Source organism: Pan troglodytes, chromosome 8 (assembly GCF_028858775.2).
Source record: "Pan troglodytes isolate AG18354 chromosome 8, NHGRI_mPanTro3-v2.0_pri, whole genome shotgun sequence".
NCBI classification, from domain to species: Eukaryota; Metazoa; Chordata; class Mammalia; order Primates; family Hominidae; genus Pan; species Pan troglodytes.
Window position 1 is genome coordinate 62394814 of NC_072406.2, and position 26807 is coordinate 62421620.

The 26807-nt window shown below is 43.4% G+C and overlaps 3 protein-coding genes and 1 long non-coding RNA gene across 27 annotated transcripts in view; 1 reads left to right on the forward strand and 3 right to left on the reverse strand.

The window, feature by feature from the left end:
- LOC107966570 (WASH complex subunit 2A-like) overlaps positions 1 to 2625 on the reverse strand; it is a 39439-nt gene extending 36814 nt beyond the window's left edge. Inside the window, exon 1 of the mRNA XM_063781786.1 lies at positions 2454 to 2625. The gene's annotated coding sequence lies outside the window, so the exon portion shown is untranslated. The remainder of the gene's footprint in view (positions 1 to 2453) is intronic.
- Positions 2626 to 4340: 1715 nt separating this feature from the next.
- LOC134807167 (uncharacterized) lies at positions 4341 to 6707 on the reverse strand. Its single transcript, XR_010146887.1, has 4 exons — positions 6680 to 6707; positions 5992 to 6063; positions 4834 to 4952; positions 4341 to 4360 (listed from the first exon to the last, which is right to left on the reverse strand). It is a non-coding gene; the product is annotated as an uncharacterized LOC134807167 (long non-coding RNA).
- Positions 6708 to 10640: 3933 nt separating this feature from the next.
- Positions 10641 to 11114, reverse strand: LOC129136106 (RNA guanine-N7 methyltransferase-activating subunit-like protein). Its single transcript, XM_063781790.1, has one exon. The coding sequence runs from the start codon at positions 11027 to 11029 to the stop codon at positions 10709 to 10711; it is 321 nt and encodes a 106-aa protein (XP_063637860.1). The 5' UTR covers positions 11030 to 11114; the 3' UTR covers positions 10641 to 10708.
- A 1044-nt stretch (positions 11115 to 12158) lies between these two features.
- LOC107973302 (WASH complex subunit 2A) overlaps positions 12159 to 26807 on the forward strand; it is a 65258-nt gene continuing 50609 nt past the window's right edge. For 21 of the 24 annotated variants that reach the window (XM_054659568.2, XM_054659584.2, XM_054659573.2 and 18 more), the window contains exons 1-5: positions 12192 to 12311; positions 12408 to 12530; positions 13851 to 14015; positions 22862 to 22924; positions 24946 to 25119. In XM_054659568.2, the coding sequence (XP_054515543.2) occupies positions 12309 to 12311; positions 12408 to 12530; positions 13851 to 14015; positions 22862 to 22924; positions 24946 to 25119 (528 nt within the window). In that variant the 5' untranslated portion in view covers positions 12192 to 12308. Of the gene's footprint in view, positions 12312 to 12407; positions 12531 to 13850; positions 14016 to 22861; positions 22925 to 24945; positions 25120 to 26807 lie in introns of all 24 variants that reach the window. The other 3 variants (XM_054659590.2, XM_054659567.2, XM_054659574.2) reach the window with 3 other exon arrangements.

A 26807-nucleotide genomic window follows, 5' to 3' on the forward strand; every position in this document is an offset into this window, starting at 1 on the left:
TAGCAAAGACTTGGAACCAACCCAAATGTCCAACAATGATAGACTGGATTAAGAAAATGTGGCACATATACACCATGGAATACTATGCAGCCATAAAAAATGATGAGTTCATATCCTTTGTAGGGACATGGATGAAATTGGAAACCATCATTCTCAGTAAACTATCGCAAGAACAAAAAACCAAACACTGCATATTCTCACTCATAGGTGGGAATTGAACAATGAGATCACATGGACACAGGAAGGGGAATATCATACTCTGGGGACTGTGGTGGGGAGGGGGGAGGGGGGAGGGATAGCATTGGGAGATATACCTAATGCTAGATGACGAGTTAGTGGGTGCAGCGCACCAGCATGGCACATGTATACATATGTAACTAACCTGCACAATGTGCACATGTACCCTAAAACTTAAAGTATAATAAAAAAAAAAAAAAAAAAGAAAGAAAGAGAGAAGAAAAAAAAAAAAAAAAGAAAGACAGAACAAATAGTTTAACCATGCAGCTGACATGCTTATCCAAGCAGCAGTCTCCTGTTGTGGTTAGAGAAGCTTGGACTAACTTAAAAGGTGAAGAGAGATCTAGAGGAAGAAAGATCACTTAAGAGGAACACCAAGTCATTCATCTAAGGAATCTGAGAAATGAAGGCTGGGCTCCTGCTTTAAAAAAATCAAACTGGGCTGGGCACAGTGGCTCACGCCTATAATCCCAGCACTTTGGGAGGCCAAGGCAGGTGGATCACGTGAGGTCAGGAGTTTGAGACCACACTGGCCAACGTGGTGAAACCCCATCTCTACTAAAAATGCAAAAATTAGCTGGGTGTGGTGGCAGGCGCCTGTAAGCCCAGCTACTCGGGAGGCTGAGGTAGGAGAATTGGTTGAACCCAGGAGACGGAGGTTGCAGTGAGCCGAGATCCGCCACTGCACTCCACCCTGGGTGACAGAGTAAGACTCCATCTCAAAAAAAAAAAAAAAAATCAAACTGTACAAAAGCAGATAAAAGCAAATAATGAAATTCCCTCATAATTCCACCTACCTACTTGAACAACATGGACATTGGAAACAGTTCAGCATACATGCTTCCAATTCCCCCAAAGGATGTACTAGTGAATTAACACTAGTTATTTACAAATAAGGCTATAAATAAGTAGGTAATTTGAACAATGTGTCTTACCATTTGTATTTTCCACTTAATGTACCTATAAAACCTTCCCAAGTCAACAAGCATAGACCCCATTCGTTTTAACAGTCGCACAATATTCCACTGAATAGAACGGCCATAGCTTACTCTACTGATGAATATTTTCACCACAGTAAGCACTGCTGTACCGAATGGGGCATGTGTTGCTGAAATGAGGTCACTGACTCATGAATGTCCGAAGAGACTAGGAGTTGTCAAAGAAAGCAGCATCAATTTACTAGTGATTCTAAATCAGTTCTCAAAGATATCCACTAAGTGAGAGCCCTGTGGAGCTATGAAAAGCACTACTACCTTCATTCACTGTCATCTTCACCGAGACCTGCACGCATTCTGCATCCGTTTGCACTCTTTCTAGATTAACTAGGCTATTGTTTTCCCTCGCACTTCGGCTTCCATCCTTGTTTCTACACCTAACACTGGAAAAGCGCAGTAAGTCCAGACAGTCTGCTTCTAAATGCATTCTGATTCCATCTATTCCTATATCATCATTTTTTATTTTTTCAAGTTGCTGAAAATCATGTGCAACTTAGGGATCTAGGGATCTACCTTTCTTTTCTGGAAGAGCAGTCAATGGATCTAAGTCTTGCTATTCCAAGTGTGATCTACAGACCATGAAGCTTGCTGGAAATGTAAATTCTCAGGCTCCACCCTGGACCTACTGAATCAGAATCTTCATTTTGACAAAAGCCTCTGGGAGATTCATCTGTGCATTTAAAAACAAATGATTTACAGGAATGACTTCAGGAACACAGGACTTACATTTAAGAGGAAAAAGAAAGGAGAATGCCAAAAAGAAAGGAGTGGCCAAGCGGATGAAAACCCCATCATGTGAAGAAAGACCAAGGCCACCTGAGCTTTTTGGCAGAGAGAAGAGAAGCTGGGAACTAAATGGCCAGCACACAAAATGCTGCTCATGTAATTGACTAAGGTCGGCTGGAAGAAAGGATGATTAAAACTTTATAATTCCAAAGGTCAGAACTGCGAATTAAGCAAAAATTATAGGGATAAAGACTTGAGCCCTCTATAAGGAAAATAATCATAGTAATTAGCTTACAGAGCAGAAAAGATTGGGTCATAAAACAGATCTCCCAGGCACCACACCTATGTAAGTACAGATACAACAGCTCAATGACAGGAATGCTGGAGAAGGGATTCTGGTACTATAAGAGATACAGAACTAGGTGAGCTTATCTTCCATTTAGGCAACATTCTTTTTCTGGCTGAAGTCCTAGACACAGAGGCAGGAACACATACCTGTTTTAGAAGGCTTGCTGTGGGGTGTCGAGAAAAAGTTGTCATCATCATCACCATCATCATCATCAAAGAGGCCAGTGGGAGGGGAACGTAGGGGCTTTTCCTTGGAGTGGGCTGCTCAGGCTTCTGTGGCTCCTTCAGTGATGGAACGGAGGCAGCATATCCATGTCTCCTGTGAGTGAAGGGACAAGACAGCCACAGCTGTGAGCCAGTGTGGGCCTGTTGAATTTACAGAAAAAAATTATCACCCACCAAAAACTTTTCATTTCAGTTAATCCACAAAATGCATTAAGAGGGCCCAATAGCCTCCATCCATTACTGCTACAGAACATCTCACAACGGAGAATCACCAGGTCACTCAAACACAAAAAAGTCCAAGGCCACTGAGCTCTAGGAGAATAAGAGCTAATATCAGTAAATGAGCTCTTTCTATAAGCTGCTCAAAGCCCTTTGAAGCTCCCAGGTACTTCCTCATCTCCAGCCAGGCTTTAGAAGATGATAATTTTGAAATGGAAAAAACAGTATTTGTGTAGTTTTTAGAAAACAAACCAAAGTTATGTTACCTAAAAATACAGAAAGAGCTCCTGCTAGGATTTTCTTTCCAGGTTTGGATGATGAAGACTCTAGAATGAGAAAGCAAGGGGCAACCATTTTTACAAGGGAAATAACTTTCCTTGCTATTTTGTTCCTGAAATATGTGCAATGTAACACACAGCTAGTACCAGACCTTTTGAAACTACTTTTTCCAGAACAAGCCATTTTAAAATGCTTTAGTATTTTCTTCTCTACCGACGTCAGGACTTTTTTGGGGATTGATACAATCTGAGCTGTGACTCCAATGGAAGAGCATGCTGACTGTCATCAAGCCACAGCAGTGGGTCAGCTGGGGGACACCAAGGGAGGAGGTGAGCACAGCAGAGGCAGGGACAGCATGACCAGGGCTCCCCTAAACAGTTCCGCCTTTACCCATTCCAGTTGGATAAGAATGAACGAGTGAAAAAGAACTGCAAAAACGTGTGAGTCATCAGTAAAAAAATAAAGACATAAGAGCAAAGGGGGAAACCAAGCAAGTCACTGATGCCAAAACGTGGACAGCAGAAAGCAGAGGAGAGCCAGGCTAGCAGCCTGCACAGCACGCACAAGGAGCGGCCTCCAAGGCCCAGCTCTGATGCCTGTGCCCGGGAGACTCGGCACTTAGAATCACTAATTCCCAAGTCCCAAGAACTACCACAAACCTATGGAGTAACATTTGTAGGTTAAAAAACATATTTATATTCGTGTTTTTTAAAAACTGCACCAATGGGACAGGTGCGGTGGCTCATGCCTGTATTCCTAGCATTTTGCCAGGCCTAGGCAGGTGATCACCTGAGGATAGGAGTTTAAGACCAGCCTGTCCAACCGTCCAACACGGTGAAACGCCGTCTCTACTAAAAATATAAAAACAAAAACAAAAACAAAACCTGCACAGATGATTTTAATGCACACTGGGTTGGGGAATTACTGGTCTCCAACTTATATACAGAATGTTAAAAATGTTTCTTTAAATTAAACTTCATTCAATGAAAACCATCCTCAACATTGCTCTAGGGTACTTTTCTTGTTTGACTTTTTATGAGTTCTCTCCTAACAAAGAGGCAAGACTGTGGTATGGGTTTACAGATGGTACTGTGTTTTCCAAGACATGAATTAGTGAAGATGAATTACTTTCAACTGGACCACAGTAAAAACAATAGCTTCCTGCTTAACACAGAAACAAGGCTTGGGAACAACCTCAGGGTTCCATCCCCTAGTGAGAAAGACAGTTTTGGAACTCTGCACACCGAGACGCAGCTGCCCAGCCCCAGCTCACCCTCCTTAACAGAGGCTCCAGCTTGCCGATCCTGGGGGGCTTCCGTGAAGAGGTCACTCTGGTTGAAATAAGGTATATGACAAAGAATTCAAAAAACCAGGAGAAAGCATAGCTGCATTTGAGGATTTCTAAGGAAAAATAACCTACAAGATTTGAAGCTACATATTTACTACTCTGCCAGAAAATCAGTTGCAAAGTGATAACTATGGCAAAATCAGACCCTAAAATAATTTAGGCCTGTCCAGGAATTAAAAACAAACGTGGAAGACAACAGATAAGGCAAGAAACAATCACCTAGTAAATTACTCACATTAACACGTGCACATCTTCTCCTCACCTAACAAAGCACAGAAGGATACGGCATTTCTCACTCTGTGATTCTTAGTTTAAAATTTCCCAAAATATGAAAATAGAAGCAACTTCCAACTGAGAAACTGTTTTTTCCCCACTAAACAAACAAAGCCTATTTCTTCCCTGTGGACCCCTGACACAGCTAGCTGCAGGGAGTGTTGCTGGGTGACATGGACTCACCTCCTCGTCCTCATCATCAAAGAGCCCCTTGCCCCCACTGAACAGGCCGCCTCCAGAGCCAAATGGCGAGAAGTCCTCGTCGGTCAGCTTGGGGGGTGCGAATAAGTTATCCTCTTCATCTAGCAAACAGAAAGCAATGTTTTGCAGGGAGTATTAAAGATGGGTCCAGAACTCAAATTCCTGGGTTGGCATCTGCAATGTCTCCAAACTGGCATGGAGTTTATCTGACCCTCTTTATCAAAGTGTGAGGCAGTCTGATGAATTTCACACTAACCCCCTGGCACAGTCCACTGACACCCTCAAAAGACTCTCTGGGCCTCCACTCTCAAGTCTGTCCATGTCTGCGGCAGACAGCATTCATTCTCTAGGCCAGCACCCTGGATCTAGATTTACTCTGAAGCAAGCATTCAGGTCAGGTGCCACATTCAAGACCCATTCCCCCACGAATCTGGGGGAAGGAAGGGCAGAATAAACAAAGGGATCTGCAGACTGACACAGGGACAAGTGGAATGTAATGGACATGGCTGTTTAATAGGAAAAGGCCTGGTGTATCCTTTATTGAAAACAAATGCTACAGATCCCTAAGTTTCTATATTTCTAAAGAATTCTAGAAAGACAAGAAATGATTGCTGTAAAATCTAATAAATCAAATCTCTATAGGAATTTTTACTCCACACCCACATATCCTCCCAGCACCCCAAAACATGCCTTCCAAGGCTTTTGTTTGTTTGTTTTTGAGACGGAGTCTTGCACTGTCACCCGTGCTGGAATGCAGTGGCACGATCAAGGCTCACTGCAACCTCTGCCTCCCAGGTTCAAGCGATTCTCCTGCCTCAGTCTCCCAAGTAGCTGGTACTACAGGCACCCGCCACCATGCCAAGCTAATTTTTTGTATCTTTAGTAGAAATGGGGTTTCACTGTGTTGGCCATGCTGGTCTTAAACTCCTGACTTTATGATCCGCCCACCTCGGCCTCCCAAAGCGCTGGGATTACAGGCGTGAGCCACCGCGCCCAGCCCAGAGGCTTTAGAAAAGTAAATGGAGACAGACCCATTTGTCAGAAGGAAAACAGCATGTAAAGCAGTACTTCATGAATTATGTAAGCAACATCCCCGAGTCAAAGGCTCCTAAAATAACAGAATTGAGGGAAAAGGCCCACCGTCTGAAGGAGTTCTCCTTTCCTTCTTCTCTTTGAGTGTCTTCTGAGGTTTTGCTTCTCCTGAGGGTAAGGCTTGAAGAACAGTTCACGGTTTTAATAGTACTAAGTCCTCCCTCAGTATACACATCCTGGTTCTTTCCACGTCTGTCATCCTCATAACTCACAGCTAAGAGCAAGACGTCTGCCTTTCATCTCAGCTGCACTGAACCCCCTGCCCTGCCCACAGTGGGCACTCAAGAGTCTCTTTGTAAGGCAGAAGGCTTCTGCTTTCATCCCAGGCTCATGTGCATAACAGGATTGTATTTGTTGAAAGAATTATTATGTTATCTTTCTACCTTGTTATAACTAGAATATGCTATATAGCACATTCTTATTTGTTCAAAATATAGGAGTAAATATTCAGCCAGGAATTCTTAAGCTGTTGCCCATGGTTCTCTGGAGTTTCCATTAATCCCCTGAAATTATATGTAAAGGGTTATCTACATGTGTACATGTACGTTTTTCTTGTGAGTCCACAGTGTTCAGTTATCTAAAGGAGCCTGTTAACCAAAAAAGGAATAAGCGCTACAATTTAAGCCTCTTCTGCTGTAGTAATTACTAATAAAAAGGGAAATCCACCTTTGGTGAAGCCAGCAGAGGGCTCTGCACTACCCCTCCCCTACTCCCCGTCAACGAGGCTGGGGCTCACTTGTCGGCTCCTCGTCCACTCAGCCCACAGCATCCCCCTTGATGCGGGCAGCCAGCTCACTGCAAACGAAGTAGGTCTGCTTTTCTAAAGCAGGAGAAATCAAAAGAATCTCTTTTTTGTAACAAACTAGTACACTTCACTTTGGACACCTAACAACATTATGTATACAAGAGCAAAGAAATTGAACTGAGGAGAAAACTGAGTTTAATTAAATGAATTTAAACATATGTACCCTATACAGCTCACCCAAGGAATAGGACTCATAAAATGTTCCTTCAAAGGGAGATGCTCTTTATTTCCTTATTTTTTTTAATACTTGACTTTAATACTTAAAAATCTGAATAAGAAAATAAGAAAAAGGTCATGGGCAGAGAGACAGGAGCACTACGGTCTTCAGACTCTGGAACCAGACATATTCTGAATGATCTGACTCATAAAATCATAACATCTGGACAAGCAAGTGGTACTTGTGAGGCAATTTGAGATGCTTGCCATTATTTTCCAAAGTGTAAATGAAATGACAAATATGCCAAAATGAGAGATGTTCAAAGTAAGTCACAATAAAAAATAAAACAAGTCATTGGTTCTAAAACCCTGGCAAGTGATAGCAACTACAGCCTTCCTTACAGGTCTAGTATTTTCTTCAATGTCCTCAATATCTTCCTCCTCCTTCTCAGAGTCAGCAAAAAGGTCACAGCCATCATCATCCTCTTCCTCATCACTCATTTGTGTGGTGTGCTAAGAGTATAAAATACCAAATTAGAACTACTAGTTATTAAGCTAAAGAAGAGATACTGCCACTTAGCCTTTAGGCTCCTCCTTCAAAATCGTAACAGCTGTTTAAAGTAATAATCATAATCACGATGCAGTAAGTTATAAAGCAAAAGATGTGCTGGAACAAATAATACACAAGATTTACTTTGAATCTAAATAAAAACGCATTCTTTAATAAGAATGTAACCACAAGAATATAAAAAGCAAAATATTAAAATATAAAAATTGTCTGTTACTAGAGAAATATTTTTATTTATTTATTTACTTTTTTTATTTTTGAGGAATTTTGTTCTTGTTGCCCAGGCTGCAGTGCAATGGGGTGATCTCGCCTCACTGTAACCTCCGCCTTCTGGGTTCTAGCGATTCTCCTGCCTCAGCCTCCCGAGTAGCTGGGATTACAGGCACCTGCCATCATGCCTGGCTAATTTTTATATTTGGTAGAGATTGGATTTCACCATGTTGGCCAGGCTGTTCTCAAACTCTTTACCTCAGGTGATCAACCTGCCTTGGCCTCCCAAAGTGCTGGGATTATAGGCATGAGCCACCACGCCTGGCCTATTACTAGAGAAATATAAACAAAATCAGTATAGTCTTACCTTAGTAAGAATACTGAGTAATAGTTAAAAGGTAAAAGCTGTAACAATTAGAGAGCCATCCAAGGTAGGTCAAGCAAAAAAGTTCCAATAACAAATCCAGCATGATACCGTGCCCCCTCTACATACAAGCATTTCTATGGAAACAGATATATTTATAAAAGCAAAGAAAAAGACGTGGAAAGACATGCTCCCAGAGCATGATCCTAGTTTCCTCTGAAGAGTATGCAGAGAAGGAAAGTACTGGAAGGCTCAAACTTAGCCTCATCTGTTAAGTTCTAATTTTTCCAAAGGTACACAGTAGTATGTATAACTAAAAAAAATTTTGTTCAATGTTTGAATCAATGAACTGTGCCAGGCATGTTCCTAAAAGCACTTTATTATCTAATTTAATCCTTACAACTTTGGGGTTAGCTGCAGCACACAAAACCAACCTGTTGCATAAGCTAGTTCTTTTACTCACTATACTGTACTGTTTTGAAAACCAGTTTGTGGCCAGGCATTGTGGCTCACGCCTGTAATCGGAGAACTTTGGGAGGGTGAGGCAGGTGGATCACCTGAAGTCCGGAGTTTTAAGACCAGCCTGGCCAATATGGCAAAACCTTGTCTCCACTAAAAATACAAAAATTAGCTGGGCATGGTGGCACACGCCTGTAATCCTAGCTACTTGGGAAGCTGAAGCACGAGAGTCACTTGAACCCAGGAGGTGGAGGTTGCAGTGAGCCAAGATCATGCCACTGCACTCTAGCCTGGGTGTCAGAGTAAGACTCTGTCTCCAAACAAACAAACAAATAAATAAATAGGCTATTCTATTCAGGAGAAGTTGAGATTTTGGAGTCACAATGTTTCAGTGATAAATTCCAGGGTGTGGGACGTAGATTAAGGGTGTTAAGTACGTGGCCACTGAAGTTACCCATGATGGTGTTAGATAAAATGCAAGTTTGGTAATTGGGTCGCCTCAATTTTACCAACCAAGTTCCAAGTTCTGAAGTGTGTATGTGTGTGTGTGTGCGTGCGCGCATGCATGCATGTGTGTGTTTTAATGAATGTGGGGGAAGTGGAAGAGGTTGGTAGATGGTGACTTAAAAATGAAGTCCCCTTAAGACTCTAAGACTGTTTTTGCAGACAGCAGTCTTAGTCTGCTTCCAGGCTGGAGTGGAGTGGTGCAATCTCGGCTGACTGCAACCTTGGTCTCAGGGGCTCAAGCGATCATTCCACCTCATTCTCCTGAGTAGCTCAAACTACAGATCTATGCTGCCATGTCCAGCTAATTTTTTTTTTTTTGTAGATATGGGGTTTCACCATGTTTCCCAGGCTGGTCTCGAACCGCCTTGGTCTCCCACAGTGCTGGGATTACAGGTGTGAGCCACCACGCCAGCCCAGCCTTAGTGTTAACACTGTTATAGGTTACTGTAACATATTGGCTCACAGTGTGTGTTCTCGGGTCTGCCTCTTTCCTGGTTACCTAATCATAAGTAAGTTACTTCTCCTTTCTGTACCTCAGTTTCCTCAACTATAATTTGGAAATAATATTCCCTCCCTCATAGTCATTGTGTGAATTAAATGAACAATGTATAAATACTGAACACTTGATAAATGTTAGCTATTATTAAAGGAGAGACTGATATTTAAATGATTACAATACAATGTAATACCTTAGGATAAATACATCAAAAACAACTTTTTTCCTTCCTTATTTTACAGCTTTATTACTGATTTCCCTCTAAAAAGAGACCCAAATAAATGTGGAGCGACTCATTATAGAGTAAGGAATCACAAAGTACCATAGTCACGTAACAAAAGCAAAAAAAAAAAAAAGCAATTGTTTTACCTTTCAACTGCTGATGTTATGTACAATCTATCACAAGAAGCATAGCTGTGCATTCCTGAGCTGATTGTATTAACCTCTAGAATTTTAGAAACGAGCACATCTAAGCATATGGATACTCTCTTACCTTACAAAGTAAAAGCAAGCATTTTCTATTTTAAAATTTTTATATCTGTGTAAAACGAAGAATTCCTGGAGGTCAAATAAGAAAAATATACCAAACTCAAAGCACTATTAAGTCATGAAACGAAGACTCTGAGGTAGAAGTCAAGCAATATAATCCACAATTTCAGGTATTCCCAGCAACCATCGCATCTCGCAAGTAAGATGTATTTTTTTTTAAAGTCTCAACTTCCAAAAAATCAATAATCCATTCTGTAAAATCAGATGTAAAACTATGACCGAGCCGGGCGCAGTGGCTCACGCCTGTAATCCCAGCACTTTGGGAGGCTGAGGTGGGCGGATCACGAGGTCAGGAGATCGAGACCATCCTGGCTAACACGGTGAAACCCTGTCTCTATTAAAAATACAAAAAATTAGCCAGGCGTGGTGGCGGGCTCCTGTAGTCACAGCTACTCGGGAGGCTGAGGCAGGAGAATGGCATGAACCCGGGAGGTGGAGCTTGCAGTGAGCCGAGATCGCGCCACTGCACTCCAGCCTGGGCGACAGAGAGAGACTCCGTCTCAAAAACAAACAAACAAACAAACAAACGACAACAAAAAAAACCAACTATGACCGACAGAAGACACCCAAACTTTTGTCGTGGTAACAGAGTAAATGCTTTTACTAAAAGCTGCCAACATTTCTATCGTAAGGGGGCGGCTGGTTGTAACCTTAATGTCCATATTGGTCGGGATAGTAAGGTTCTTGTCTGTGTTGCGGGTAATTGTTACCGCAGGATTGTCCACGCCACTGATTGGATCGATTGTCACTTGGCCACCCCCATCTGCCGTCCCTGCCTCTGAACTGTCTGCTATCTTGCAACCGATTGTCTCTGTTTCTTTGGTTCCCACCAGCTCTGCTATTCCATTCCTCAACAATTGGAGAGGACTCGGGAGGGCGTTTCAAGTATTCCTGATACTCCTTGTCATCTTCTGTGAATCTACTAGCAAACATCTCTTCAAAATTTGGAACAGCTTTGGCTGTGTCAGTCATTCTGAAATTCCCAAAGATTTGAGGCAGCTGTATTGTTTAATGTTTAGATTGTTTAAATCCGCCAAGGGCTGTGTCTATCTAGCTCGGGCCGAACCCCGCCAGCGAGACACTAAGAGGCCGCAGGAGAGGTGGCCTCTGGCTCACCACACCGTGGAACTCCAGACCACCCCAGCTCTCCAATGTAGCAGAGACCCTTCCGCTAGCCATCGAAAATAACTTAAGTCACTTAAGCTGTACTTGGGATAACCAGGTTGTTATTTAATGAGGTGATAACTGAGGTGACTACAAAAGAAAAGTCTGGGATTGGGTGTGTGAGCAAAGTGCATGGAGACAGTGGTATGTTCTAGGTTGAAGGCTCACCCTAGGCCAAGCACCGTGGCAGCTGTTTTACAATATCATAACTTTAATATCACATCCTTGCAAGATATGTAGCTTCGTTTTACTGAGGAAAGCTCAGAAAAGTTAAATAACTCGCCCTTGGGCACACATGACTGGAAAGAAATTGGGATTTTTATTTTAGTAAGTAAGTTGGTCAGGCACAAGGGCGACTCAGCAGAGGGAATTTCAAGGAAGTGTGAGACAACAGCTGGAGCCCTGAGCTGGGAGAGTGGTGGACGAATTATAAAGAGTTTTATGCCTGCCATAATGAGAAGCTTGTCCTTGAACTTGAGGGCAATGCTGAGAGTGCAAAGGACTTTAAGCAGGCCCTACACAGTGGCAGCCAAGCAGGTCATAAAGAGCAAGATGATGCCCAGGCAGATCAGGGATTCTCTATCTACAGAGCGTCCGCCTACCAGCTCCTTCACAGCAGCGGATTTTGCTGCAAGAGAAGAGGCAGCAGGCCAGGCCTTTTCCTTCGCCCACAGCGCCTACGTCGAAAGCTCCCAGGCTGGTTGCTCCACTGGCTGCTTGAGGTCCCCTCTCCAGACCCGCCGAAATGGCGGCCGGTGCTGTGGCCGATCCCGCGCCGCTGCCTCGGGCTTTGGGCCGCAGCGCCACCCGGCCAACCCGCCTCAGCAGCGTTCCTGGCGTCAGCCCCTCTCCTCCAGCTTCCTCCGCCCCAACCTAGCGTAGAACCCCAAACTCCACTCCCAGTTCACTTCCGCAGCTTCCTCCCCTCAGCATCGCAGGTCGGATCACGTGCGGGTCCTGTCACGTGACATCAGGTCACGTGAGGCCGGTCACGCCCCGGGCAGCTTGGCTGGGGCTAGGCTTCCGGGGCTCTGCAGTCCTCGGCGTGTGCTGGCAGCCTCGGAGTCCACCGAGCCAGGCGGCTGGGATGGTGAGGGCGCCGGGCAGGAGAGAGGCCGGCCTGGGCTGGGGCCTCCGTCCCTGCCGCCCTCAGGCTCAGCCTCTCTTCTCGTTTTTTTCGCTGCAGATGAACCGGACGACCCCCGACCAGGAGCTGGCGCCGGCGTCGGAGCCCGTGTGGGAGCGGCCGTGGTCGGTGGAGGAGATCCGCAGGAGCAGCCAGAGCTGGTCGTTGGCGGCCGACGCGGGCGTGAGAGGCGGGCCCCGGGGACGCGAGAGCGGCACGGGTGACACTTGTCCTGCGCGCAGGAGGGCCAGGCCGCGACTGCCCCTGCACCTGGCCCGTCCCGTTGCCTGCCCTCTTAGGAACACACGCCCCGTTTAGCCCCCGAGAATGCCACCCTGGCAGTCCCCGGCCACCAGGGAGAGGGGCAGACCCTGACCGTGGCCCAGACGCGACGTTCCCTTCATTGGGTTTCTGGCTCAGCTCCATCCGGAGGGGAGATCCGTTTCCGCCACACTGAGGGATTGCTCGGGCACTAGGGAGGCGATTCCTGTTGGGACCTGGACTAAATGGGGTGGGAAACAAGCCAGTATGTGGATATCCTTTAATGGGATTCTTCAAATCGGGGGCCCAAAAAGCTCAGAACTGTTCGAGTCCCAAATGAATAGGATTTTTGAATAAGAGTGGTGGTTGATTAGCTAACCCTTGGTCTGTGATCTCTGTAGATTGACAACCAAAGAGGACTTTTAAAAGGAGACAGGGTTTTGCCCTGTCGCCCAGGCTGGAGTGCAAGTGGCTCGATCTTGGCTCACTGAATCCTCTGGGATTCAGGTGATCCTCTCACCTCAGCGTCCTGAGTAGCTGGGACTATAGGCGTCCACCACACCTGTCTGATTTGTTTATTTATTTAATTTTAGTAGAGATGGAGGTCTTGCTATGTTGCCCAGACTGGTCTGCAACTCCTGGACTCTAGCGATAACCCTGCCTCAGCCTCCCAAAGTGTTGGATTACAAGCGTGAGCCACCATACCCAGTGCCAAAAAGGGATTTTAAATTTTTCCAGAAATGAGATAGGTGTCCATTAGCTCACTGCCACTCTTTTGATGAGCTTTCTTAGTGTTTTCCAATGTCACTTGGTTTTAGTACTTGTCAAACCAGCATTCCAGCCGGGCACAGTGACTCACACCTGTAATCCTAGCACTTTGGGAGGCCGAGGTGGGCGAATCACGAGGTCAGGAGTTCGAGACCAGCCTGGCCAACATGGTGAAACCCCGTCTCTACTAAAAATACACAAAATTAGTTGGGCGTTGTGGCGGGCACCTGTAATTCCAGCTACTCGGGAGGCTGAGGCAGGAGAATCGCTTGAACGCGGGAGGTGCAATGAGCCGAGATGGTGCCACTGTACTCCAGCCCAGGCAACAGAGTGAAACTCTCTCAAAAAAAAAAAAAAGCATTTCTTTCACATTCTAACACTCAAAGGTGAAAGGAAATGGGTTCTTTTTTGATGTGACATGCAGAATAGTTACATGTAACATTGATACTACTGTATGTTTATTTTTTAAAATAGCTACTACAGTTTCTACAGGAATTCTCACAGCAAACTATCTCTAGGACCCATGAAATCAAGAAACAAGTGGACGGACTAATTCGGGAAACCAAAGCCACAGATTGTCGCCTGCATAATGTCTTCAATGACTTCCTTATGCTCTCTAATACCCAGTTCATTGAGAATGTGAGTTATTTAGTTATATTATAATTCCTTTTTTGGGAGTAGGAGAAATTGTAATTTTAAATAACTTACTGTTAGGTTCCCTCCTAAATTTTGGTGGAAGTGTGGTTCTTGGTATTGTAGCTTTTTTCTCTGGGATTAATACCTCTTTTTTATTTGTAAAGTTTTAAGTCCTTTTTTCCAAGCCTCTAAAAAAGTCTAATGATAACATTTTCTTATACTTCGGTGCTTCCATCTTTTGTCAGTTTTGAGAGTAGTCAGCAATTGTGCTGAATTGTGTGGCACTCACACTGCCTTTGTTGTGGCGTGATCTGTAAGGACAGCTGTTTACCTGGTTAGACCCTCTGGACACCAGCATATGGTTTCAGTTGTTGATTGGGGTCATTCTGTTCTGATAAATTATATTCAGGGGATATATATGTCTGCTTGCAATATTCTCAACTAAAGTTTATGATGGCTGAACTTACAATATGGAATCAACTGTAAACAGATTACTGAGCTTAAATCTATGTGTGATTTTTGTCTATTTACTGTTTCTTCTAGGTGGTAGGAATACATAGGTAAATTAGATAGAGCCTCTCCCTTGGCAAATAGTATAATTCCAGCATACAAAGGAAGTAAGTATGGCTGGAGCAGAGTGGAGACTTAAGAGATGAGGATGGAGAGGAAGCTTAGGTAACAGACCTGTGTTTCTCATAGGGTGTCCCAACTTTCTGAATATCAGCATTCATTTGTGGAAAAAGGATTATTAAAGTAAGCGATCTCCTGAGATTGTTAGATATAAAGTAATAAAATTTTCAGAATCACAAAATTATTTAAAAAGCCCAAGATTTAGAATAGTTAAGAGAATGCCATGTAGTCAACTTGTGCAGCATGTTTGTGCATTTTTTAATAGCTCGAGTTAAATGCCACTTCCTGTCTTTTTTTGGAGAGCTATATGTAAAATAAAGACATTAATAAAGGTGTTAGAGATCTCTTTGCCAGTTATTTCCTTTAACAGCAAAGGAGTACTTATGAGTTTGAAAAATAACAAGTATTCGGCCAGGTGTGGTGGCTCATGCCTGTAATCCCAGCACTTTGGGAGGCCAAGACGGGTGGATCACCTGAGGTCGGGAGTTTGAGACCAGCCTGACCAACATGGAGAAACCCCGTCTCTACTAAAAAAATACAAAATTAGCTGGGCATGGTGGCGCATGCCTGTAATCCCAGCTACTTAGGAAGGCTGAGGCAGGAGAATCGCTTGAACCTGGGAGGCGGAGGTTGCGGTGAGCCGAGATCCTGCCATTGTACTCCACCATGGGCAACAAGAGCGAAACTCCGTCTCAAAAAAAAAAAAAAAAAAAAAAAATGTATTCAAGTAAAATCAGTAGTTTTCTGATTGTTTACACAGAATGTCCATGCTTGGTCCTGACTATCTCACTGGAAAAGTCAGGGACTCTAGACTCAACTTCTCTGGTGTGCACAGCCCCATAATGTTTTCATCAAGATTAATTTGGTGTCCTTTTAAGCACTCCTGTTCTTTTCATTCCGTACTTTTCTTGCTGGATCAGGTAGTCAGCACTTCTCTGCAGTCAGTGTTGCAGCACCAGAGTCCCAAAGGATTTGGGAAGTTTCTTTTTTTTTTTGAGATGGAGTCTCGCTCTGTCACCCAGGCTGGAGTGCAGTGGTGCGATCTCCGCTCACTGCAAGCTCCGCCTCCCGGGTTCACGCCATTCTCCTGCCTCAGCCTTCCAAGTAGCTGGGACTACAGGCGCGTGCAACCACGCCTGGCTAATTTTTTGTATTTTTAGAAGAGACGGGGTTTCACCGAGTTAGCCAGGATGATCTCGATCTCCTGATCTCGTGATCCGCCCACCTCGGCCTCCCAAAGTGCTGGGATTACAGGCCTGAGCCACTGCGCCCGGCAAGGGAAGTTTACTTTGTACCCAGTGTGCCTGTACCAGATTGGTACTAGATCGGTACCAGATCAATACTTCAGTGGGAAGAAATGGGGAACATCATACAATTTTTCTCAATCACAGTCTTAGGTCTTATCTTTTCTCCAGCTCTTTTCTAGCCAAGTTTTCGTAGATTCTGAGTTTTCCATGATGTAGTTTTTGTGGAGTTTTTTTGGTTTTGTTTTATTGTGTTTTGGTAATTGTTCTTTATTTCTGTCCAATACTGGGGATTTCCTGTTTTCCATCCATCTCTCCATCCCTTTAGCCTTAGCTTTTTTTTTTTTTTTCTTCCGAGACAGAGTCTTGCTCTGTCATCCAGGCTGGAGTGCAGTGACACCATCACGGCTCACTGCAACGTCCGCCTCCCGTGTTCAAGCAATTCTCCTGCCCACACCTCCCATGTAGTTGGGATTACAGGCTCCCGCCACCAGGCCTGGCTAATTTTTTTTCTATTTTTAGTAGAGATGGGGTTTCACCATGTTGGTGAGTCTGCTTTTGAACTTCTGACCTCAAGCGATCTGCCCATTGCAACCTCCGCCTCCCGGGTTCAAGCAGTTATCCTACTTCAGCCTCCCAAAGTGCTAGGATTACAGGCGCGAGCCACTGCGCTCGGCCCTTAGTGTTAAGTCTTGATGCCCCTTTGCCTTCCAGTCTGCAGCCAGAACTCTTCTCCTGATGTGCTGGTTGCCGCTGCCAAATCTTAATTACTTCCCAGACCTTCTATAAGGCCACATGCTATAGGTTTTTTTCATTTGTGGCAAAGCATGATAATACTGAGAAAACAGCTAATGCTTAATAAAACTCTGAAAAAATATAGTTGCTGATATATATTTGTAAGTGATCTGGCTTTTTTTTTTTTTTTTTGAGACAGAGTCTCACTCTGTCGCCCAGGCTGGAGTGCAGTGGTGCAATCTCATCCCACTGCAAGCTCTACCTCCCGGGTTCACGCCATTCTCCTGCCTCAGCCTCCTGAGTAGCTGGGATGACAGGCACCCGCCACCACACCTGGCTAATTTTTTTTGCATTTTTAGTAGAGATGGGGTTTCACCGTGTTAGCCAGGATGGTCTCGATCTCCTGACCTCATGATCCACCCGCCTTGGCCTCCCAAAGTGCTGGGATTACAGGTGTGAGCCACCATACCCGGCAATCTGGCTTTTTAATGTTTTATTTTCAAACCCTGACATCAGTACTTAGGTGTTACAATTCCAGCTTGAATTATGGTGCCATTTGGTTTCATGGTAATTTATCAGAAACATTCAAAGTCAGATAGGTTTCTGGGTTTTATTAATTAGCCTCAGGGGCAGCCACAAAGTTGCAAACTATATTATAAAGTTAGTGAAACAATCCGGACTTTCTAGGGCGAGAACAGTCAGGACTTTTTAGGGCAAGAGAAATTAATACCATTAGTAAAGGCTCAAGAGGGGACTTGGAGGGAGAAGAAATACTAATTAACATTGGCCAGTGTTCTAGTGTCTAATTAGAAGGCAACACAATTCTAAAGGCTTAATTATCTGTTAATTTAGGAATTGGATCCTGAAATAGCAAGTGCCATAGCTAATGACTTTAGTTTGTTAAATGAACTGGTGAGGGAGGATTTTTTCTTTTTAAAGTCAATTGTTTCCAAATCTTAGCTTTGTAAAATTAAAAAAAAAATTCCAGAATGAAACAAATTAACCTGTTTATGCCCAAGGTTAGAATTTTTTTTGTGAAAAGCCAGACCTTGGCAATGACCTTGAGCAGTAGGATATACATAACTCTGACAAGCTTAGTGTTCCAATAATGGGACACTAGGCATAAATGGGTTAATTTTCCAGATCATCTTCCTGTTGATTTATAAAAGCTGAATTTTGGTCATTTTCCCCTCCTTTTCTACTTTTCTATTGAAGAAACAGATGGAGTTGCTGAAACTGTCAAGTACTCAGCAATTAGAGAGAAGGAGGTAAAGCCCAAAAGCCTTATTAACATATAATTTCCTGCACAGGTTTTTCCCTCTCCCCCTAGACCTGCTTTATTTTACATAATGCCCCTTGCTTTTGACACTCCAGCCTTCTCATTCTTTGGAGATGCCATATGCTCTGCTGCTACGGGGCCTTTGCTTACATTGCTTCCTATGCCTCTACCCTTTGATTGACATCTGTCTGTCTTCTAGGTCTCTGCTCAATTATATTACTTCCTCCTGGACCCTCTGCACTAGGCAGACCCCCTGGATAAAAGCAGCTGAAGCATCACATTCTTTAGTAGACTTCTTACAATTGTAATTTTACAATTATTGATGGGATTTGATGAGTTGGACCCTCCCGCTAAATCAAGCCCCATATTTTTAACAACAAATATATTTGAGGGGTCCAGCACAAGCCTGATATTTAGGGATCCAGTGAATATTTGAATGAATGAGAGTACGCATAAATGAAAGGGGACCAGGGCTGTGTATAGTCTGTTACTCTCCAGCCCTGGTCCCTTTTTCCCCAGTTCCCCACTTTCCCCTTTTACCCTGTCTCCCCAGATGAGGAGCAATACCAGAGATATTTAACAGTCCTGGGTATAGCTATCTGACTGTAAATTGATCACAAAACACATGAAGCTGTGAGTTTAGCAGGTGAGGATGAAAGAAGTTAGCATTGGTTATCTGCTGGATATGAAGTACTTGAGGATGCATAGTCCTGCTCACCCTGAAAAGATCCCATGGGCTTTAGGTCCCATGGGTTTAGGTTTCTTAGATGTCGTGTTTGGCTTTCTAGCTGCAGGCTGCTGATAGGTAACCATGGTAGCTGCCAGGTCTTAAAGTCTCACTTTTGAGATTTACTTAACTTTTTGGAGTCCTGACTTTGAAAATTACCAAAGTAATCCCTGATCTTTATAGAGCAATTAGGAAAAGTAAGAAAAAGAAAAATCATGTGAAATTTCCTCAGCTTGAGGGGAGCCTCTCAACGTTTAGCACATATATTCTAAGTCCATTTCCCATGCAGACATCAGGCTTAAAAGAATTGAACCTACAGTAGGCCGGGTGCGGTGGCTCACGCCTGTAGCACTTTGGGAGGCTGAGGTGGGCGGATCACGAGGTCAGGAGATTGAGACCATCCTGACTAACACGGTGAAGCTCCGTCTTTACTAAAAAATACAAAAAAATTCGCCAGGCGTGGTGGCAGGCGCCTGTAGTCCCAGCTACTCGGGAGCCTGAGGCAGGAGAAGGGCGTGAACCCGGGAGGCAGAGCTTGCAGTGAGCCGAGATCCCGCCACTGCACTTCAGCCAGGGTGAGAGAGCAAGACTCCGTCTCAAAAAAATAATAATAAATAAATAAATAAATAATTGAACCTACAAAAAATCAGCTACCCCAAATTAACCAACCATTGAACTTTTCAGTGTATTTTTTTCTGTTCTTGTTTTTTAACTTTAACCTTTTCTAGATGACTGTGTGTGTGTGTGTGTGTGTGTGTGTATTTACATTTGCAGCCTACTTTTTTTCTTAATGTGAACTTATTTAACCCATCTTTGAGACTTTTGTGAATTTAATTTTTTTGTTCTTAAACCGTATCATAATTTATTTAATAATCTTCTAATATTAAATGTTATTTATGAAATGTTTCATAAATAAATAGAAAAGTTCAGAGAGAAACCACAAGTGCTAAGAAAATGTAGCACCTAGCATCAGTGGTTTTGTATTTTGCCACATTTGCTTCAAAGGTGCCTACCCACCATATTCATCCTTAACTCTAATCATTTTGGGTGGGGATTCCTTGGTATCTCTGCCTTTTTATTCTTTTTTTGTTTTTGAGACAGGATCTCCCTCTGTTGCCCAGGCTAGAGTTCAGTGGTGCAGACAGCTCACTGCAGCCTCAAACTCCTGGGCTCAAGCCATCCTCTCATCTCAGCCTCCTGAATAGCTGGCTAGGACCACAGGTGTTCGCCACCATGCCTGGCCAACTTTTTATTCTTTTTACCTAGAGAGGGATTTCATTTTTATCCCTTATAGATAACCTTTATTGTGTAGTTGTTCTTTTCTTCATTGACTATTATGTATGAATGTTTGTGTGTGTTTATGTGAAAATAAAATCAGGCCTCCATGGAATTGTGGGTCTGTTTCTGCCCTCTGCTGTTTGTTTTGTTTCTCTGCTGTTTGCCAGTATCATAATCTTAAATACTGCAGATTTCTAATGTCTTATTAGGGCAAGTCCCCATAATCTGTTTTTATTCAGAATTGTCATGGTTATCAATCTTTGGCTTTTTACTTTTCTGTGTGAATTTGAGGATTATCTTTTACTTATTTATTTATTTTTTTGAAATAGAGTTTCAGTCTTGTTGCTCAGACTGGAGTGCAATTGTGCAATCTCGGCTCACTGCAACCTCTGCCTCCCAAGTTTAAGCGATTCTCCTGCCTCAGCTTCCTGAGTAGCTGGGATTACAGGCACCGGCCACCACATCAAGCTAATTTTTATATTTTTAGTAAAGATGGGGTTTTGCCATGTGGGCCAGGCTGGTCTCAAACTCCTGACTGCAGGTGATCCCAAAGTGCTGGGATTACAGGCATGAGCCTCCCAAAGTGCTGGGATTACAGGCATGAGCCTCCCAAAGTGCTGGGATTACAGGCGTGAGCCTCCTAAAGTGCTGGGATTACAGTCGTGAGCCACAGCCCCCAGCAGGATTATCTTACTATATTGTGCCACAGAATATTTTATTAGCGTTTGATTGGAATTGCATAGAATTATAAATTTGGTATTTGTGACTTTCTGCTGGAAATCATGATACCATGAACATTCTGATGTTTGCGTTTATGATAATTTTCATGGGAGCTAAATTTCAAGAAGTAGAATTTTGGGTCAGAGGATATGATCGTTTAAAAACAACATTGTTTGATCAGATTGGCAGATACTTAAAGATGGGTGGACAGGAGCCATTGCTGGCAAAGGTTTGGGTAAGGGGCACTTGAGTACGCTGCTAGTGACAGGGAATTCTACACATTTGTGCATAGAATCTGGGAATGACTATTAAGATTTATTTATTCCCTCTCTAGGTAAAATCCCTCTCTAGGTATATAAATAAATAATAAATAATAAATAATCAGTTTCAGCCGGGCACAATGGCTCACACCTGTAATCCCAGCACTTTGGGAGGCCGAGGTGGGCGAATCACGAGGTCAGATTGAGACCATCCTGGTTAACATGGTGAAACCCCATCTCTACTAAAAATACAAAAAAAATTAGCTGGGCATGGTGGCAGGCACCTGTAGTCCCAGCTACTCGGGAGGCTGAGGCAGGAGAATGGCGTGAACCCAGGAGGCAGAGCTTGCAGTGAGCTGAGATCGCACCACTGCACTCCAGCCTTGGCAACAGAGTGAGACTCCATCTCAAAAAAAAAAAAAAAAAAAAAAGGGCAAAAACAAATTAGCCGGGTGCGGTGGTGCACGCCTGTAATCCCAACTACTCGGGAGGCTGAGGCAAGAGAATCATTTGAGCCTGGGAGGTGGAGGTTGCAATGAGCCAAGATCCTGCCGCTGCACTCCAGCCTGGGTGACAGAGCTAGACTCTGTCTCTAAATAAATAAATAAATAAGCAGGAAGGGTAGGAGAGCTCTAAATATATGCACGTGTTAGCTTATATTTGTATTCAGAGCCTCAGGAAATGAGCATACACACCAGGCTTAAATTGGGTATTCCAAGGATCAGGTTGGGGATAGGGAGGGAACTATTTAAAAATACATCTCTTTTACATGTGCCTTTATATTGACTTAAAATTTTAAAAATTGAGATAGAATTCACATACCATAAAATTCAGTCCTTTAAAAAGTATACAGTTTGGTGGTTTTTACTGTACTCAAAGTTTTATAATCACGGCCACTGTCTAATGCCAGAAGATTTTCATCAGTTCATTTATATTGACTTCTTATTTCTTTCTTTTTAAAAAATTTTAATTTCATTTCATTTTATTTTTGAGATAGGGTCTCACTTTTTCAACCAAGCTGCAGTGCAGTGGTGCAATCAGGGCTCACTGCAGCCTTTACCTCCCAAGCTCAAGAGTTCCTCCTGACTCAGCCCCACAAGTAGCTGGAATTACAGGTGCACACCACCATACCTGGCTAATTTTTGTATTTTTGTAGAGATGAGGTCTCACTATGTTGCCCAGGCTGATCTTGAACTCCTGAGCTCAAGTGATCCCCTTGCCTCGGTCTCAGAGAGTGCTGGCCTTACAGGCGTGAGCCACCGCACCTGGCCTATATTGACTTTTTATAACAAGCATGTTGTACTTCGGTAGTTTTTAAAACATAAAAATGATTTTAAAAACCAAGAATCACAGTGATTTGGCAGAGCAGTGGGTCTTTTCTGGAAAAGAGAGTCTTGCCTACCCATGCTGTCAGGGTTAGTCAAATGCCCAGCCTTTCTGGCAAGTCAGTGGTAGATTTTTCTCTCTGCTTTCATACAAATGGGATAATAAAAATTTATCAGCCATTTTAAGCAACTGAATGAAAATAAGTTTTGCCTTTACCATTTTCCTCGTTCAAAATCCTGAAGTTCTAGTTTCCTAGTTGATAAATTACATCAGTTGACATTCTCCATAACCTGGGGTCAAAATACTGTATCATTGCCCATCAACATTATTAGGTTAAATGAAAAGGTGTGAAAACTGATATCTTACTGTTTTTGCAACTCTTGGTTTACAACGAGGTTAAAGTTTCATCATGTTTCCTAGTCATTTGTATTTAAAAATTTTTTTTTTTTTTTTGGTGAATGGACTATTCTTTGCTGTTTGTCCATGACCCACTGTTACGGACACCCACCTGGTAGTGGTCTCAGCCCTTTGTTGAATAACCATTTCCTTCCCCATCTTTGTTCTTAGTTACTGTGTGTTGAATTCTTATATTGTGATTTATTTCCAATGACGTGTTGACCTTTTAACATTGAGTTTGCTTCCATATTTAGCGTGTATACGATGAAGAAGTGGAGGAGCCAGTACTTAAGGCTGAGGCAGAAAAAACAGAGCAGGTACTTGTATAAAATCACTCTTAGCTGAGTTTCTGACTTTGAAAAGTGTGGTGGAGATCGATGTGTTATGTGGGAACTGGGGGATGGTGGGCGGGGTTGGGAAAGGGAGGGACTGCTCCTGACAGCAGCCCAAGAGGGGATTCTTTCCTTCGTTTCTGAAATGTAGTGTATTAACTAATACAGAGATCAAATCCTTGAATTCTGGTATAAGAATAGAATAGAAGTCAGCAAACTTCTTTTGTAAAGGGCCAGATAGTACATATTACAGATTTGGAGGGTCACAGAGGTCATTTTTTTCCTGTGGCTTCCTGAGTTACAGATGGACCAGCCTTCTTCCTGAGATCTTCTCACACCAGAGCCCAAAACATAGCTAAGAGGTTCTGGGTCACACTGACTTCTTAGCACTCCAGCAGAGATTTCTTTTTCTTCCACTCAGGAAGGCACATGGACTGTGAATAAGTTTATTATTGGAGTAGCTTTGATTTTGTTCTCATTTATTCAGAAAATATGGATCACCTGTAAAGGTTGGCGCTTTGTCAGCAATTATTACTTGTAACAGATGAAGCTGTTAGACTAGGAAAAGGGTATTCGAAACCAGCTATAGTTCTGCCTGTTGCCAGCATTAAAAAAAAAAAGTTATTTTATTTTATTTTTTATTTAAAAAATTTTTTTATTTTGAGATGGAGTCTCACTCTGTCGCCCAGGCTGGAGTGCAGCGGCACGATATCAGCTCACTGCAACCTCTGCCTCCTGGGTGCAAGTGATTCTCCTGGCTCAGCTTCCCGAGTAGCTGGGACTACAGGCGTGTGTCACCACGCCTGGCTAATTTTTTTGTATTTATTGTAGAGACGGGGTTTCACCATGTTGGCCAGGCTCGTCTCAAACTCCTGACCTCAAATGATCCGCCAGCCTTGGCCTCCCAAAGTGCTAGGATTACAGGCATGAGCTACTGTGCCCAGCAGGTTATTTTATTTTTAATAGAACTCAAGGATTTGCTAGCCATTTAAGTGCAGTAGTATCTGGTTATACCAATTCAGGGTTTAATTTGAAGGTGATAGGTATTTAGTGTACTATTTTTAAAAACTGCTATATATTTCATACACATTTTCACAAACTCAGTACAATATTAGCTATTTAACTCAGAATCAAGCATATCCAAATAGAAAAATACACAACCAAGACAAAAAAGTTCAGTTAGAAAGACTTCAGTACTTGAGATGAAAGACTAAAATGCTCGTAGGATTTTTTTTGCCTTTGGCCCTCAGAACAACACTGTGTGGTTTGGTTCCTTCTAGAATATTTGTGAGGGGTGGGGAATGACACTAAATATTTTTCGGTATTTCTCACAATGGCACACTTGTGTCTGTGGGGACTGCCATTGAGAGCTGCTGTTGCAGGAAGAAGACACCTGAGGGAGATTCTCAGCCCGTTGGTGATATGAACAAACCTTTTTTCTTGAGTGGGGCATTGTTGTAGGGTATACACAGAATAGACCAGAGATGAAAATGACCCCCTTTTGATGTAGAACAGATTTATAAAATAATTGTAATTGTCCAGTATTTTTTTTTTTGTCTCTTTAAACTGTAATTGAAAAATGAGACCTCTGTGACCTTCCTTCTAAGTCTTAACACCTAAAATTACCCAAGGGATAACCAGGGCTCGTGGGATAGTCATGGTGAGTCTGAGAGTCTAGGCCCTCCAGCAGTGGGGAAACAGCGTGCATTCATTGTTGGGATACTTCTCCACACACTAGTTGTACCTCTGCTTTTGTAGACGATGACCCTTGAGCTCTGGAACCTTAGGTAGTTTGATGCATGTCCAGAAAGGGGCAAACTTGGGATTTAAAACTTACAGTCTTACTCCAAAGTCTGTGTCAAGGCATTCAGCAGAATTTGACTTTTTTAACATTTTTAGTAAGTTTTTTTGGAGCTTGAGGCTAGGCTTTAGAGAACATTCACAGTATTGTCTTGGGGCAGTATCAGTATATTGGAGACCCATACTGCGTGGTATTTATTTTGTAGGAGAAGACACGAGAGCAGAAAGAAGTAGATCTCATTCCTAAAGTCCAGGAGGCTGTGAACTATGGCTTACAAGTATTGGACAGTGCCTTTGAGCAACTTGATATCAAAGCAGGAAACTCAGACTCCGAGGAAGATGATGCTAATGGGCGGGTGGAACTGATCCTTGAACCAAAGGTGAAGACATTCAACTTAAATATTTATTGCACAACTATTATGTTTGGGCTACTTTAATTGGGCACACGATTAGTAAGTCATGGACTTAACCTCTGGGAAGTGAGTATGTCACTTAGTAGTCTCACATTGACTCCACCAGAAAGACTCGCTTTACCTGAGCACTGATGGAGTACTTGTGAGGTGCAAGGCAACATGTCAAGTTTGGGGTGCAAAGATGCAGAGCATGGCCTCTACTCTCGAGGTGTGTGTTGCAGTCTGGTGGGAGAGAGGAGACATACATACGAGTAACCATTGTAAATGCCCTGAGAGAGAATTGACTTCCAGCTAGAATTTTGGGGCAAAGATGATATTTGAATTGGGGTTTGAAGGGTGGGGAGGCTCAAAAGAGACAGAGAGTGTTGGGAACCTGAAATTATGTAGCTTGGGCTAAGGAAGACTGCAGAAGAACTGAAAGGCATTTGGGTTGTTTCCGGTTTGGGCAATTATTAAATACAAATGAAGCTGCTGTGAGCATTCATGTCCAGGCTCCCTCATAGCCTAGTGAGTGTTGGTTGCTTGACAGACTTTCTCCCACATCGTTCAAAGAGACAATTGGGGTGACACAGAGTCTCTCGGTAGTGAACACAGAAAGTTACCACAGTGATTTATAGAAAGAGGCCTTGTGACACACAAGGCCTTCCGAATTAAAACATGCCACAGAACCAAACCCTTTTTTTTTTTTTGAGACGGAGTTTCGCTCTGTCCTCCAGGCTGGAGTGCATGGCACGATGTTGGCTCACTGCAACCTCTGCCTCCCGGGTTCAAGCGATTCTCCTGCCCCAGCCTCCCGAGTAGCTGGGATTACAGGCGCCCACCACCACACCCAGCTAATTTTTGTATTTTTAATATAGACAGGGTTTCACCATGTTGGCCAGGCTGGTCTCGAACTCCCGACCTCAGGTGATCCGCCTGCCTTGGCCTCCCAAAGTGCTGGGATTACAGACATGAGCCACCGCACCCAGCCTGAACCAAACTCTTCTAGTCATTCTGTAGCTGCACATTTCTCTTCCAGTTTGAGCTTTGCTGAGTCACACCAAATTGAGGCAGATCATTTGGCACTGACCGGTACACTTGCTGCTTGGATTTTCACTGTATGCCTTTAAAAGTCAGCAGTGGACTCTGGGAAATGGATTGCCTGGACCACACTTGATACTTCCAAGACACACAGCACTTTCTCTCTTTTTTTTTTCCCCTTGCAGAGAAAGTTGTGGAGGTACACTTTTCTTTTGTAGGAGGATTTGGGGATGTCTTCTGAGTCAGTGAGAATTAGTCCAAATTAACGCTGTCTTTGCCTTATGCTCCATTGGTTGCTGTGACGTCGTTGAACCTTTACATTAACCTTCCCAATCTTTCTGTTGTTGTATGAAACATCAGAATTATTCTCCCCTGCCCCAGAGTCCTTTGACAAGGAAGAGATATCATTGCCAAAGGGCAATGCCTCACAGGGGACAGGGCAGCATTTCCTTCAGCAGTGGAGGTAGGAGGCTGTGCAAGGGTGGAGCACTTTCTTGACCCTATTTTTTTTTTTTTTGAGACAGAGTTTCACTCTTGTTGCCCAAGCTGGAGTGGCGCAATCTCGGCTCACTGCAGCATCTGTCTCCTGGGTTCAAGCGATTCTCCTGCCTCAGCCTTCCAAGTAGCTGGGATTA

Bases quoted from the DNA above. Each gene is read 5' to 3' on its own strand.
- LOC129136106 (XM_063781790.1), bottom strand. From the start codon at position 11,029: ATGACTGACACAGCCAAAGCTGTTCCAAATTTTGAAGAGATGTTTGCT.